This window comes from Saccopteryx bilineata, chromosome 3 (genome assembly GCF_036850765.1).
Source record: "Saccopteryx bilineata isolate mSacBil1 chromosome 3, mSacBil1_pri_phased_curated, whole genome shotgun sequence".
NCBI lineage: Eukaryota > Metazoa > Chordata > Mammalia > Chiroptera > Emballonuridae > Saccopteryx > Saccopteryx bilineata.
The window spans coordinates 234539591-234555229 of NC_089492.1; the positions used below are offsets into that span (position 1 = coordinate 234539591).

General features: G+C 35.6%; 1 protein-coding gene across 1 annotated transcript in view; it reads left to right on the plus strand.

The window, feature by feature from the left end:
- Positions 1-15639, plus strand: part of DNAI4 (dynein axonemal intermediate chain 4) — a 164237-nt gene that overhangs the window by 72257 nt on the left and 76341 nt on the right. Inside the window, 2 exon segments of the mRNA XM_066268924.1 lie at positions 5757-5912; positions 12108-12302. Of these exon segments, the coding sequence (XP_066125021.1) occupies positions 5757-5912; positions 12108-12302 (351 nt within the window).

Consider the following 15639-nt stretch of genomic DNA (forward strand, 5'->3'; position numbering starts at 1 on the left):
GGGCCAGACTGTCCAAGGAGTCAGCAGCAGCAGGGGGTCAGCAGAAAGACCACACCTTGGGAATGGAGAGGCCACACACACTGGCCAAGAGTAGTTAAAAGCCAGCCTAGGAGTGCAGCTGATATTACAATGGCATCAAGGCCCCACAGAGGCAGCCACAAAGTCTGGATTGCCTATAGCCCCAAGAAGGTTGCTAAGGGCCATCATAAGCAGTGACTCCCACTGGTCTGCATCACGTACCAGCCAGGGAGAAAAAAATATCTACTAAAAGAGGAATGTAGATTTAAAGAATAAAATGGCAATAAACAACTACATATCAATAATCTTAAATGTAAATAGATTAAATGCTCCAAACAAAAGACATAGGGTAGCTGCGTGGATAAGAAAATGGGACCCACCTCAAAACAAAAGATACACATAGACTGAAAGTAAAGGGCTAGAAAAAAATATTTCATGCAAATGAAAATTTAAAAAAAGCTGGGGTAGCAATACTTATATTTGACAAAATAGACTTTCAAACAAAGGCTATAGTAAGAGATAAAGAAGGTCACTACATAATGATAAAGGGAGCAATCCAACAGGAAGATATAACCATTATAAATATATATATCTATGCACCTAATATGGGAGCACCTAAACATATAAAGCAGATTTTGATGGATATAAAGGGCAAGATCAACAGGAATACTATAATAGTAGGGGATTTCAATACCCCACTTACAACAATGGGTAGATCCTCAAGTAAGAAAATTAACAAAGAATAGCAGCCTTAAAGCACACACTAGATCCATGATGGCGAACCTATTTATAGAAACCACCCACTTTTGCAGTGCTGGTCAACCTGGTCCCTTGGTGAGAGGGACCAGGTTGACCAGCACTGCAAATGTGGGCAGTTTTTATAAAAAGGTTCACCATCACGGCACTAGCTCAACTGGATTTAATAGATAACTTCACAACCTTTCACTCTAAAGCAGCAGAATATACATTCTTTTCAAGTGGTCATGGTACCTTCTCTAGGATAGATAGACCACATGTTAGGACACAAAATGAGTTTCAATAAATTTAAGAAGATTGAAATCATATCAAGCATCTTCGCTGATCACAATGGCATGAAACTTGAAATGAACTACAATAGAAAAACTGAAAAACATTCAAACACTTGGAGACTAAATAGCATGTTATTAAATAACAAATGGGTTAATAATGAGATCAAGGAAGAAATAAAATATTTCCTTGAAACAAATGAAAATGAACATACAACAACTCAAAATTAATGGGACAGAGCAAAAGCAGTCCTGAGAGGAAAGTTTATAGTATTACAGGTGTACCTTAAGAAGCAAGAAAAAGCTCAAATAAACAACTTAACCCTGCATCTAAATGAACTAGAAAAAGAACAGCAAGTAAAACCCAGAGGAAATAGAAGGAAGGAAATAATAAAGATCAGAGGGGAAATAAATGACATAGAGGTTAAAAACAATACAGAAGATCAATGAAACCAAGAGTTGGTTCTTTGAAAAGGTAAATAAGATTGATAAACCTTCAACTAGACCCACCAGGAAAAAAAGAGAGAGGGCTCAAATAAATAAAATTAGAAATGAGAGTGGAGAAGTAACAATTGACACAGCAGAAATACAAAGGATTGTAAGAAAATACTATGAAGCACTATATGCCAAAAAAGTAGGCAACTTATTGAAATGGACAGATTCCTTGAAACATAATCTTTCAGAAACCAATCTGGAAGAAACAGAAAACCTAAACAGACTGATTATAACAAATGAGATTGAAACAATTATCAAAAAAACTCCCTACAAACAAAAGCCCTAAGCCAGATGGCTTCACAGGTGAATTCTACCAAATATTCAAAGAAGAACTAGCTCCAATTCTTCTCAAGCTATTTCAAAAAAATTCAAGAGGAGGGAAGACTTCCAAACTCTTTTTGTGAGGCAAGCATAATCCTCATCCCAAAACAAGGCAAAGACACTACGAAGAAAGAAAACTAAAGACCAATATCCCTGATGAATTTAGATGCTAAAATTCTCAACAAAATATTAGCAAACCAGATCCAGCAATACATGAAAAAAATCATACATCATAATCAAGTGGAATTTATTCTGAGGAGGCAAGGCTGGTACAATATTGCAAATCAATCAATGTGATTCATCATATAAACAAAAGGAAGGAGAAAAATCATACGATAATATCAATAGATGCAGAAAAAGCATTTGATAAAATCTAGCTCCCATTTATGACCAAAACTCTCAGCAAACTGGGAATACAAGGAACATACATCAACATGATAAATGCCATTTATGACAAACCCACAGCCAACATCATACTCAATGGGCAAAAATTAAAAGCAATCCCCTTAAGATCAGGAACAAGGCAGGGGTGCCCCCTTTCACCACTCTTATTCAACATAGTTCTGGAAGTCCTAGCTACAGCAATCAGACAAGAAGAAGAAATAAAAGGCATCCAAGTTGGAAAAGAAGAAAACTAACATTATTTGCTGATGATATGATACTGTACATAGAAAACCCTAAAGTCTCAGTCAAAAAACTACTAGACCTGATAAATGAATTCAGCAAGGTGGCAGGATATAAAATTAATATTCAGAAATCAGAGGCATTTTTATACACAAATAATGAACTATTTGAAAAAAGTTAAGAAAACAATTCCCTTCATTATTGCAACAACCAAAAAAATAAAGTACCTAGGAGTAAATTTAACTAAGGAGGTTAAAGACTTGTACTTGGAAAATTATAAAACATTGATAAAAGAAATCAAGGAAGATACAAACAAGTGGAAGCATATACCGTGTTCATAGATAGGAAAAATAAACGTCATTAAAATGTCTATATTACCCAAAGTAATTTATAAATTCCATGCAATTCCTGTTAAAATACCAATGACATACTTCAAAGATATAGAACAAATATTTCAAAAGTTTATATGAAACCAAAAAAGAACACGAATAGCCTCCGCAATCTTGAAAAAGAAGAATAAAGTGGAAGGTATCACACTTCCTGACATCAAGTTATAGGCCATTGTACTCAAAACAGCTTGGTACTGGCATAAAAACAGGCATATAAATCAATGGAACAGAACAGAGAACCCAGAAATAAACTCACACTTTTATGGACAATTGATATTTGACAAAGGAGGTAAGAGCATACAATGGAGTAAAGACAGTCTCTTCAACAAATGGTGTTAGGAAAATTGGACAGCTACTTGCAATAAAATAAAACTAGACCACCAACTTACACCAGTCACAAAAATAAACTCAAAATGGATAAAAGACTTGAATGTAAGTCATGAAATCATGACATCTTGGAAGAAAACATAGGCAGTAAGCTCTCTGACATCTCTTGCAGCAATGTATTTGCTTATTTAACTCTATGGGCAAGTGAAACAAAGAAGAGGATGAACAAATGGGACTATATCAAACTAAAAAGCTTTTGCACAGCTAAAGACAACATGAACAGAATAAAAAGACAACCCACACAATGGGAAAACATATTTGCCAACACATCCGAATTAAACTAGTAGAAATAACTATTAAGACTTCTTAAGATTCAAAATTGTTCAAAACATAGGTATAGGTAGGAATTTTTTTCTGATACTAGTTAACATAGATTTCTTTAATACTATTATATATAACAGTATAAAATTGGAAGGCTACAATCATTCATTATTTATTGTTCCATTTTGTACATTATAATATGACATATGGTTTGAGATTTTTCTATTTCTTAGGGTTAATTTATTTAAATAAGCAAATGTAACAGTAGAACCTAAAGTATAATTATCAATGTTATTATCTTTAAAGAAGAAAGAACTGTAAATCACTCTAACATTTTACTTTACCTATTTATAATGTGCATATTTATTTATGTAGCAATTATCTTATTAGTGGCCATGTAACCATATATTTCTATATGCTCAACTTTGCAAACTTTCAGTTAAAGGAAAAAAAAAGAGGGTTAGGCAATTCAATATTCAAAGACAATTTCTTTTTAAGGTCTTTTACTTAATGAATATGGAAATTATACCCTTTTCTATTCAGCAACATATTCTAGGTATTTATTCTGTGTACGACTTTGCTAGATACTAATAAAATAAGTTCAATAAGATAAAATGTTATTGTGAAATGTGAATTAACATTCCTACAAATTGAAAACCTTGTTAAACACCAAAGGAAATATTATGAAAAGAAAGCTTTTCTTTTTAAAATTTAGAAATTAAATTTAATGGAGTGACATTGATCAATAAGAATACATAGGTTTCGGCCCTGGCAGGTTGGCTCAGTGGTAGAATGTAGGCCTGGCGTGCAGAAGTCCCGGGTTCGATTCCCGGCCAGGGCACACAGGAGAAGGGCCCATCTGCTTCTCCACCCCTCCCCCTCTCCTTCCTCTCTGTCTCTCTCTTCCCCTCCCTCAGCGAGGCTCCATTACAGCAAAGATGGCCCGGGCGCTGGGGATGGCTCCTTGGCCTCTGCCCCAGGCGCTAGAGTGGCTCTGGTCGCGACAAAGCGACGCCCCGGAGGGGCAGAGCATGCCCCCTGGTGGGCGTGCCGGGTGGATCCCGGTCAGGCGCATGCGGGAGTCTGACTGTCTCTCCCTGTTTCCAGCTTCAGAAAAATACAAAAAAAAAAAAAAAAAAAAAAAAGAATACATAGGTTTCAATAAACATCTTTATAGCATTTGAACTGTTGATTGCGCTGTTGTGTGCCCATCACCCAAAGTCAAATTCTTTTCCTTCTGTATGTGTTTGTTCCTCTTTACTACCAAGCCCTAACCCCCTTCCCCGGTAACCACTTCACTTTTATCTATGTCCATGAGTCTCAGTTTTATATCCCACCTATGTATGAAATCATATAGTTCTTAGCTTCTTCTGGAAAATAAAGCTTCTAATGATGAGGTAGTTACATTTATTTGATCCAGATTCTGTTTTTATTTTCAGGGAAAAACATATTAAAGCATTGTACTTTAACTGAAAGTTTGCTAAGTTTAGCATGTAGGACCATATTGTGATGTCACTGATAAACTAATTGGTATATAATCCTTTCATGGTTATTTCAGTAATGAAAAGTTGAGAGCTTTATTTTATTTTATTTTTTGAGACATTGTTATGTTTGATCAATTAAATAAAAATAGATAAATGAAAAATTTAAAAAGGAAGTTAAAAACCATACCACTATACCAGTTTTTTGAGAATGGAGTCTGTCATTTTCCCAATATATACAATCTTTTCAGATAAGTATATAGGAAATTTTCTTGATTAAAGTAATTAGATAATTATAAATAAAAAGCTCTAAAGTTCTGTGGAATATAACATATTGTTATATGTTAACCATAGCAAAGGAACAATAAAACCTTATTATAACATGATTGTCTGGGTTCCCATCAAGACATTTGATATCAACTGATGGACTGATGAGATTATGCTGCACCAGCTTGGATAAAGGGGAGGGAGGTGTGTGGTCAGAAAGGGTGGTGAGGTTTATTTGAAGCTGTCACTGAAGCACTAAGGTATTTATTTGTAGAGGCTAAAAGTGTGGTGGCTAAGGATCTCTTAAGTATCTTTATGATTTATTTCTTTTTTATTTTTATCTACTTCCTGCCATTTTGGTTAAACAGTAGTATTTTTTCCTAGACAATAGATATTCTTATCTTAGATTGTGCTAATGACTAATGATATAAGCTAAAATATTAGAATTTTGCTTACAGTAATTTTTACCTTTCTGCCTCTTTATTTAGGTGTAATGTCTACTGCTTGGGATTTGTATGATTCTTATAAAGCTCTGGAGCTTTCATCTTTACCAGTAAAACAATCTGTAATTGATTCAAGTAGTAAAGCAAGTGTACCTTCCAAGGACCGGGACCAAAGGCGGCCAGGAGATGCTGCAGATAAAAGTAAGATTTCAGTTTTTTGAATGATGTTTTCGCATGATATCATTAATAAATTATTATTTTTATTAGCAGTTACAATATTTGCTTTCTGGAACAACATAGAAAGTATTTTTATATCTATATTCATGAAGAATATAGATTTATATCTTTTATGCTTTCTTTGTCTGGATTTGGGAATATTAACTTTGTAAATGGAATTAGAAAGTTTTCCTTCACCTTCTATTTTCTGGAAGAGATTGTATAGAATTGGTGTTAATTTTTTTTGTTGTTGTTGTTGCAACACCTTAGTTGCTCATTGATTGCTCTCTCATATGTGCCTTGACCATGGGCCTTCAGCAGACTGAGTAACCCCTTGCTAGAGCTAGCAACCTTGGGTCCAAGCTGGTGAGCTTTGCTCAAACCAGACGAGCCCGCGCTCAAGCTGGTGACCTTGAGGTCTCGAACCTGAGTCCTCCACATCCCAGTCCGACGCACTATCCACTGCGCCACCACCTGGTCAGGCAGTGTTAATTATTTTTTAAATGCCTGGTAGAATTCTCCAGTAAAGTAATCTGTGCCTGGAGATTGGGGGTGGGGGTGATTTTTTACATTGCAAATTTAATTTTATTAAATTTGAAATTACATTGAATAAGTTACAATAGTTTGTGTTTTGGTATTTTTTTCTTTGACAGAGACAGAGAGACAGAGAGGGACAGATAGGGACAGACAGACCGGAAGGGAGAGACAGAGAAGCATCAGTTCTTCTTTGTAGCACCTTAATTGTTCATTGATTGCTTTTTCATATGTGCCCTGACCAGGGGCTACAGCAGACCGAGTAACCCCTTGCCTGAGCCAGGGGTTCAAGCTGGTGAGCTTTGCTCAAACCAGATGAGCCCACTGCTCAAGCTGGCGACCTCAGTGTTTCGAACCTGAGTCCTCTGTGTCCCAGTTCGACGCTCTATCCACTGCTCCACTGCCTGGTCAGGTAGTAGTTTGTGTTTTTGGCATAATTGCTTCATTTTATCTGTTATCAATTTTATGTATTTAGAGTTGTTTGTAGTGTTCTTTTATTATCCTTTTGATTTCTGCATGGTTTGTAGTGTCTCCTACTTCTTTCCTAAATATAGTATTTTGTCTTTTCTCTTTTTGGCTTTCTCTATTTAATGGAGGTTTGTCAATTTTATTGATCTTCTCAAAGAACTAGTTATATGTTTCACTGATTTTTTCCTTGTATTTTGTTTCCAGTTTCATTGATTTCTGTTCATATCTTTTCTATTTTTTCCCTTCTAATAGCATTAAGTGTATTTATTATTTTTTTTGAAGAGACAGAGGGTCAAAGAGAGGGACAGATAGGGACAGACACAGAGGAAGGGAGAGAGATGAGAAGCATCAATTCTTTGTTGCAGCACTTTAGTTGCTCATTGATTGCTTTCTCATATGTGCCTTGATCAGGGAGCTACAGCAGAGTGACCTCTTGCTCAAGCCAGCGATCTTGGCCTTAAGCCAGCATTCAGGGTTTCAAGCCAGCAACCTCTGGGTTCAAGACCACGCTCAAGACAGCACCCCCACGCTCAAGCTGGTGAGCCTGTGCTCAAGCCAGGTGAGCCAGCGCTCAAGCCAGAGACCTCAGGGTTTCAAACCTGGGTCCTCTGTGTCACAGTCTGACCCTCTGTCCACTGTGCCACTGCCTGGTTAGGCTAGCATTAAGTTTATTTTGTTTAGGTTCTTGAGTTAGGAGCTTATGTTATTGATTTGATATTTTTCATTTTTTTCAAATATAACTTTAGTGGTATAAATTTGCTTCTTAGCACTGCTTTAGCTGTGTCTCAAAATTTTAATATATTGTGTTTTTATTTTCATTAACTTAAATACACATTTTTATATATTTCTCTTGAGACTTCCTCTTTGACCCAGGCATTATTTAGAAGTGCATTTTGTAGATCCTAAATGTTTGGAGATTTTCTTGTTATATTTTCATCATTGATTTCTAGTTTAATTCCATTGTAGTTGAAAAGCACATTCTGATTTTCCTTTTTTAAAATGTGTTGAGGTTTGCTTTATGGTCCAGGATATGGTCTCTCATGGTATATGTCCCAAGTATACTTGAAGAGAATACATATTTGGCTTTCATTGGATGTCAGAGGTTTTGGTTGGTGTTGATTTCTTTTATATCTTTGCCATTTTCTGTCTACCTATTCTATCTAATATTGGATATGTCTGTTTCCCCTTTCAGTTCTATCAGTTTATGCTTTCCATATGGTGCAGTCTTGTTTTTTTGCTGAAGAAACATTTAGGATTGCAATGTCTTTTTGGTGCAATAGGTACATAAAGCTGCTGTATGACTTTGATAGTTTTCTTTACTCTGAATCCAGATTTTTATGTAGCTACTTCTGTTTACCTTTGATTAATGTTTGCCTACTACATCTTTTACCTCCTTTTATTTTAAACCTACATATATTGTGTATTTCAAATAGGTTTCTTGGAGACATTACATATTTGGGTTATGATTTTAATCTAATCTCTACTAATTTATGATTTTAATTGGTATATTTAGACCACTCATATTTAATATAGTTATTAATAAAGTAAGGCTGAAGTCTGCCAATATATGTTTTCTGTTTGTTCTGCCTGGTTTTGTTTCTCTCTTTTTTTCTCCATTGTTGCTGTTAGTAATTCAAACTTCTTTTTTTTACAACTTCACTTTGACTTATTTATAATATTTTTTTAGTTCATTTCTTTGTCTAGCTTATTTTAGTGGTTACTCTACATATGGTATTATACATACAAAACATTTTAATTCATGGGTTTTGAAATTTTGGCATTTCAAGTAAAGTATAGAAATCCTAGCCACCTTTATATCCTTTTACTCTTCCTTACTTATATGTTTGCCTTAAATACTTTCTCTACCATATTTTTCGCTCCCTAAGATGCATCTGACCATAAGACACACCTAAGATTTTAAGGAGGAAAATAAGAAAAAAAATATTCTGAACCAAATAGTGTGTTAAAATACTTAATAAAATACCGTATTTTTTACTCCATAAGACGCATGGGCATTTTCACCTCCACTTTTGGGGGGAAAAAGTGCAACTTATGGAGTAAAAAATATGGTATGTAGTAGAAATATTTTTCCATTTAGAACTACATCAGATAGTGGTTGACAGTGTCAACCATCAAACATAATTAGGAAAACTCAAGAGAAGAAGGAGAGTGTATTGTATTTATTCATATTTTTACCCACTGTTCTAAAATTTCTTCTTTTGTAATTTTCTTCCGGTTTATAGAACTTCCTTTCGCCATTTTTAGGGAATATCTGCTGACAGCAAAATCTCTTAGTGATCCTTCATCTGATAATACCTTAATTTCTTCTTCTAATCCCATGGAATGTTTTCAGTGGGTATAAAATCCTGGGTTGAACAGTTCTTTTTTTCCCAATGATTAATAATCTGTATTAATTCTTTCTGGCCTCCATGATTTATTATGAGACATCTGCTATTATTCAATGTATTTACTCTTTATATAAGATGTTATTTCTCTCTCATTGTTTTCTAGATATCTGTGGGGGCTTTTTTTAAATTTTTTAAAAAATTTTATTTATTCATTTTAGAGAGGAGAGAGAGAGGGAGAGAGGGGAGAGAGAGAGAGAGAGAGAGAGAGAGAGAGAGAGAGAAAGAAAGAGAGAGAGATGGGGGGAGGAGCTGGAAGCATCAACTCCCATATGTGCCTTGACCAGGCAAGCCCAGGGTTTCAAACCGGTGACCTCAGCATTTCCAGGTCGATGCTTTATCCACTGCGCCACCAAGGTCAGGCTGTGGGGGCTTTTTTGAATATGATGTGTTGTGCTCTGCCTTCTTTTTCCAAAGGCTTTTAAAGTCTTCTTATGTTTTATATATATATACTAATATATATAAGGTCTACTGGAAAGTTCTGTCCGTTTCTATCACAACAAGTTTCGACACATAAGCACGTTTATTTGGCGCATGTGTGCCTCTCTATTTTTATCACTTAATGTATACATACTGACGTAGCAAATTAACTAAAACAAAGTTGATTCACGTTAGTCTTATGTGTGAAGCCATAGTGTACCCATGGCTACTGATAAAGTTCATTTACGCCACTGTAATTTTTACGAATTTCAACAAGGAGGAAATGCTACAGAAGCTTGTCTGTCGCATCCACCATATTCCCTGGACTTAGCACCCTCCGACTATCACTTGTTTTTGTTCTTACAAATTTTTTTTTTTTTGCATTTTTCCAAAGCTGGAAACGGGGAGGCAGTCAGACAGACTCCCGCATGTGCCTGACTGGAATCCACCCGGCATGCCCACCAGGGGGCGATGCTCTGCCCCTCTGGGGCATCGCTCTGTTGCATCCAGAGCTATTCTAGCGCCTGAGGCAGAGGCCACAGAGCCATCCTCAGCGCCCAGGCCATCTTTGCTCCAATGGAGCCTCGGCTGCGGGAGGGGAAGAGAGAGACAGTGAGGAAGGAGAGGGGGAAGGATGGACAAGCAGATGGGTGCTTCTCTTATGTGCCAGGAATCGAACCCGGGACTCTGCATGCCAGGCTGATGCTCTACCACTGAGCCAACCGGCCAGGGCTTACAAAATTTTTTGAAGGGCAAAAAATTCAAAAATGAAGAAGATATCAAACAAGCACTAGTTCAATTTTTCGCATCAAAAGATAAAAAACATTTTTCAAAAATGGGATATACGGCCCTGGCCGGTTGGCTCAGCGGTAGAGCGTCGGCCTAGCGTGCGGAGGACCCGGGTTCGATTCCCGGCCAGGGCACACAGGAGAAGCGCCCATTTGCTTCTCCACCCCTCCGCCGCGCTTTCCTCTCTGTCTCTCTCTTCCCCTCCCGCAGCCGAGGCTCCATTGGAGCAAAGATGGCCCGGGCGCTGGGGATGACTCGGTGGCCTCTGCCTCAGGCGCTAGAGTGGCTCTGGTCGCAACATGGCGACGCCCAGGATGGGCAGAGCATCGCCCCCTGGTGGGCAGAGCGTCGCCCCCGGTGGGCGTGCCGGGTGGATCCTGGTCGGGCACATGCGGGAGTCTGTCTGACTGTCTCTCCCTGTTTCCAGCTTCAGAAAAATGCAAAAAAAAAAAAAAAAAGGGATATAGAAATTGCCCTCACGCTGGCAAGAAATCATTAATAATAATGGCAATTATATTATTTAATAAAGTTTATTGATGGTAAGAAAAATTTGTATTTTGTTTTATTCCAAAAATGGACAGAACTTTCCAGTAGACCTTATATAATATGTAATATATAATATAGATATAATATATAATATAATATATGATGTATATATAATGTCCAGGGTTTTTAGTTGTATTTAGCAGGAAGAACAGGCAAAAATGTGTCTATGTCATCTTCATGGAAGCAGGACATCCCTTTATTTGGTTTTAAAAATAAGAGTGTAGTAGGCAAATAATTTTTTCCCCAAAATGTACACCTCCTAATCCCTGGAATCTGTAAATATCTTACCTTACATGGCAAAAAGAAAACTTTCCAGATGTGACTAAATAAAGGTCTTAAAAGGAGATTATTTTACAATATCTGAGTAGGCCCCATCTAATGTGCACTTAAATGTGAAAGACCTTTTCCAGCTGTGGTCAGAGAGAGATGCAATGACAGCAGGTCAGATAGATGTACTAGATGTAGAAGGCCTCTAGAAGCTGGAAAAGACAAGGAAATGAATTCTACTCTATAACCTCTACAAAGGAGCATAACCTCATTGACTTCTTGGTTTTAGCCCAGTGAGAACTGCATCCAGACCTCTAACCCTATATAAATTGGCATGGGTTTCTAATCCACTAATTTTTTGATAATTTATTATAGCATCAACAAAAATTAACATAGTATAATATTCTTATAAAGCAATACTCAGATCAGACCTTTATTTGAAGACTGATCATCTCATTTTAATTGAAATAAAAATGTATAGAGATAAAAATTACCTCATGAGGTTATCATTTTTCAAAAGACAGTACATTTTTGAGTGGTTGAGAATTCCAAAATGAGGTGATATATGTATATCTTCTTTGTGCTTGTTATATAAAAGTTATTCACTAAATGTCTATTGAAGTTGTTGAGTACCAGAAGAAAACAAATAGTAATGACAAAATGTCATTTGTAAAATATTTATTGTAGAATGCGTAAATCATCTAATATTATTTGGTTTATTTTATTATTACATTATGTTTGTATTTTACAGATAGTGAAGCTAGTTCTATAATGGAAATAGAAAATGCAATTCTGTCTAAAATTCATGATGACGAAGAAGACCACTCAGATGCAATATTCAAATCTGAGAAGTTTCATCAGGACTTATTTTTTATGGAACGAGTTTTAATGGAAAATATATTTCAGCCCAAACTCGCAGCTTATCGTCAGCTTCCTAGTTTAAAAGGTATTTAAAAAATAATAATCACACTTAAACAAACTCAAATAATTTTAAAAATTAAATGGTGGTATTATATCCACGTGTACTCTCAACTGGGTTATCACTTATCAGAAATATGTTTAGATAGTTTTTAGCACTAAATATGTGATTAACAGTGGAGTTCAAACTAGAGAGCCGACAGCAAGTTGTAGTCCCTTAGATTCAAAATTTCATAAGCATCGATGGCACCCTTATCCCTGTGTTAAATTATTTTCCTAGATTCAAACTTTCTTTTCTATTGCCATAGACATGTCTCAGGTTATAACTTTTATTACCTCTTCCTAATTTTATGGCAGGGTCATTCTTCCTGTTCTCATTGCTACAAATCCCATCTCATGTTCTCAGAATGTTTCAAGGATTTCAGAGATTATCTAATTTAAACTTTCAATATTTAAAGAAAGTTTAAATGAAGAAATGAAGGCTATCAAATGAAGAAAATAAGGGCTATCAAAACTTTCTAAGAGTACATGGTCCATAGCAAAGCTTGGCATTCAACCAAGGTCTTTTGATTCCATTCCAATTCTCTTTCCACTCTACCATCCTGACTTGCTGATGTATCATAAACACAGGTCTGGACATGGCATTTAACTGTTAAAAAGCCTTCAGTACCTCCACATTACCTAGAACAAATTACAAACTTCATATGTATCATACAAAGATACTTGCAGTCTGGCCACAGACTACCTTATCTCATTGTATGACTTTGGAGACCCAGGAAGTTAGTTTTATTAGACTTTCCTGATAATCCCCAAACAAAACCTAAACATTCATGCCTTACCTTTAGTTAGAATATGCCTGACAGCCCACCCTAGTTCCCATCTCATCTTTGCCTATTGTTCCATCTTTCATGTATGCATCAGGGCAAACTGCTTCATGAAATCTTTCTTGGTTCTTCAAGTCAAAATCAAACTTCTACATGCTTACATCAAAAAATTAGGTTATAAAATAGCATGTATGACAAATGCTTGCAAACCTTTTGCTTATATACATCCAAGAATATTGAAAAATTATGTTCCTTCTCTCATATTAAGTCGATATTTAACATTTTTCATCATATACAATATGTAAACTTTTAATCCTATATTTAGAGTTATATGTTTGAAATTCACTTAATACTGTGCATTTTGACATTTTAAAAACAAAACTGTTGATAGAACACTTCTTTAAATGTATCTTAAGATAGAGACCCTGATTGAGTAGCTCAGTTGGTTAAAGCATTGACCCCATATGCCAAGGTTGCAGGTTTGATTCCTGGTTAGGGCACATACAACAATCAACCAATGAATGTGTAAAAAAGTGGAACAACAAATCAATGTCTCTCTCTCTTTCTCTTCCTTTCTCTTTAAAAATCAGCCAATAAATACAAATTTAAAAGACATATCTAAAATATGGCAATACCATATAAAAACTAATACTTGTATATAAATTTTAGATACAAGCTCTTTGAAAAATACATGTATTGCAACTACCTTCTCTAATTCTTTGGCCTGCCAATATACACTGCTCACAAAAATTATGGAATCAGGGAACATGCAAATACTCCAGTACTTTCAGCTTTTGGATAGTGCATTTTTACCAATGAAATAAAAGTTGGTTTTGCATCTCATTTGCATAATCAAACAACTTTCTTTGACTTGTTTGCTTTTCTGATATTCTTGTTTAATAAAACAATTCAAATGCTTCTTTTTTTATTGCTTCATAGTCCTTTGGAAATATCCTTCAATTTTTTTGAGCAGTATATTTGTCTTTTCATGAACAGAAGTTTTTAATTTTTTATGAGGTCTTCTCTTTCAACTTTATCTTATGTAGTTAATATTTTCCATGTCCTCTCTATGAAATCTTTGCTTGCCCCAAGGTTGCAAATATTTTTGTCTTTTTCCTGAATTTAGAGTGTAAGATTCAATATTTAACTTTGAAGTATGATATTAGATATAGTTTTTTATAAGATGTCTTTTATTGATTTGAGGAAATTTATTTATTTTTCTAGATTGCTAGATAGTTTAAAAAGATAAATAGCTTTTGAAATTTGTCCAAAACTTTTTCTATATTCATTAAAACGATCAAATAAATTGTTTTCTTTAATTTGTCAATGTGACCATTCACGTTGCTTGATTTTCAAATGTTAAAACAAACTGAATCCTGTGGTTAAACCTCACTTGGTTATGTTATATTATTCTTTTTTATATTGGTGAATTCAATTTTCTAATATTCAGTTAAGAATTTTTGCAACTGAGTTCATGCAGCGTATTTTCTGTAATTTTTTTTCCTGTAAAGCCCATGATAGGTTTTGTATCATTGTTATTATAGACATATAAAATGAGTTTTGGAAGTTTTCTCTCCTTTCATATTTTCTAAAACATGTGTTTATTTATTTTTATTTATTTATTTATTTTTAATTTAATTTTTTTTTTTTTTTTTTTGCATTTTTCTGAAGCTGGAAACAGGGAGAGACAGTCAGACAGACTCCCGCATGCACCCGACCGGGATCCACCCGGCACGCCCACCGGGGGCAACGCTCTGCCCACCAGGGGGCGATGCTCTGCCCATCCTGGGCGTCGCCATGTTGCGACCAGAGCCACTCTAGCGCCTGAGGCAGAGGCCACAGAGCCATCCCCAGCGCCCGGGCCATCTTTGCTCCAATGGAGCCTTGGCTGCAGGAGGGGAAGAGAGAGACAGAGAGGAAGGCGCGGCGGAGGGGTGGAGAAGCAAATGGGCGCTTCTCCTGTGTGCCCTGGCCGGGAATCGAACCCGGGTCCTCCGCACGCTAGGCCAACGCTCTACCGCTGAGCCAACCGGCCAGGGCTCTTGTTTATTTATTTTAAAAATTTACCAGTGGATCATCTAGAACTGAGTTTTCTTTATAAGAAGTTTTCAAATTGCAAATTTAATTTTTTTGACAAATATAGAGTTATTTAGATATTCTGTTTTTAACTGTGTCAGTTTTGGTAATTTGTAAGGAATTTACCCATTTTGCTTATGTTACTGAATTATTTTCATAAAGCTGTTCATAATATCATATACTTAAATTCTATTTTATAGTATCTGTAGGCTCTATAGTGATATCTTCTACTCATTCTTGATATTGGTTATTTGTGAATTTTTTTTATTAGTCTAATTGTGCTTTCTTTCAATTGTATTAATTCTTCAGAAACATCATCTGACTTTTTTGACTTTCTCAATTATTTATCTGTTCTTTTTAAAAAATTTAAATTATTTTATGTTTTTTTTCTACATTGTGTTTAATTTAGTCTTTTTTCAAGTTGTTTTTTTTAAGGTAGAAGGTTGGTCATTGATTTAATATTTT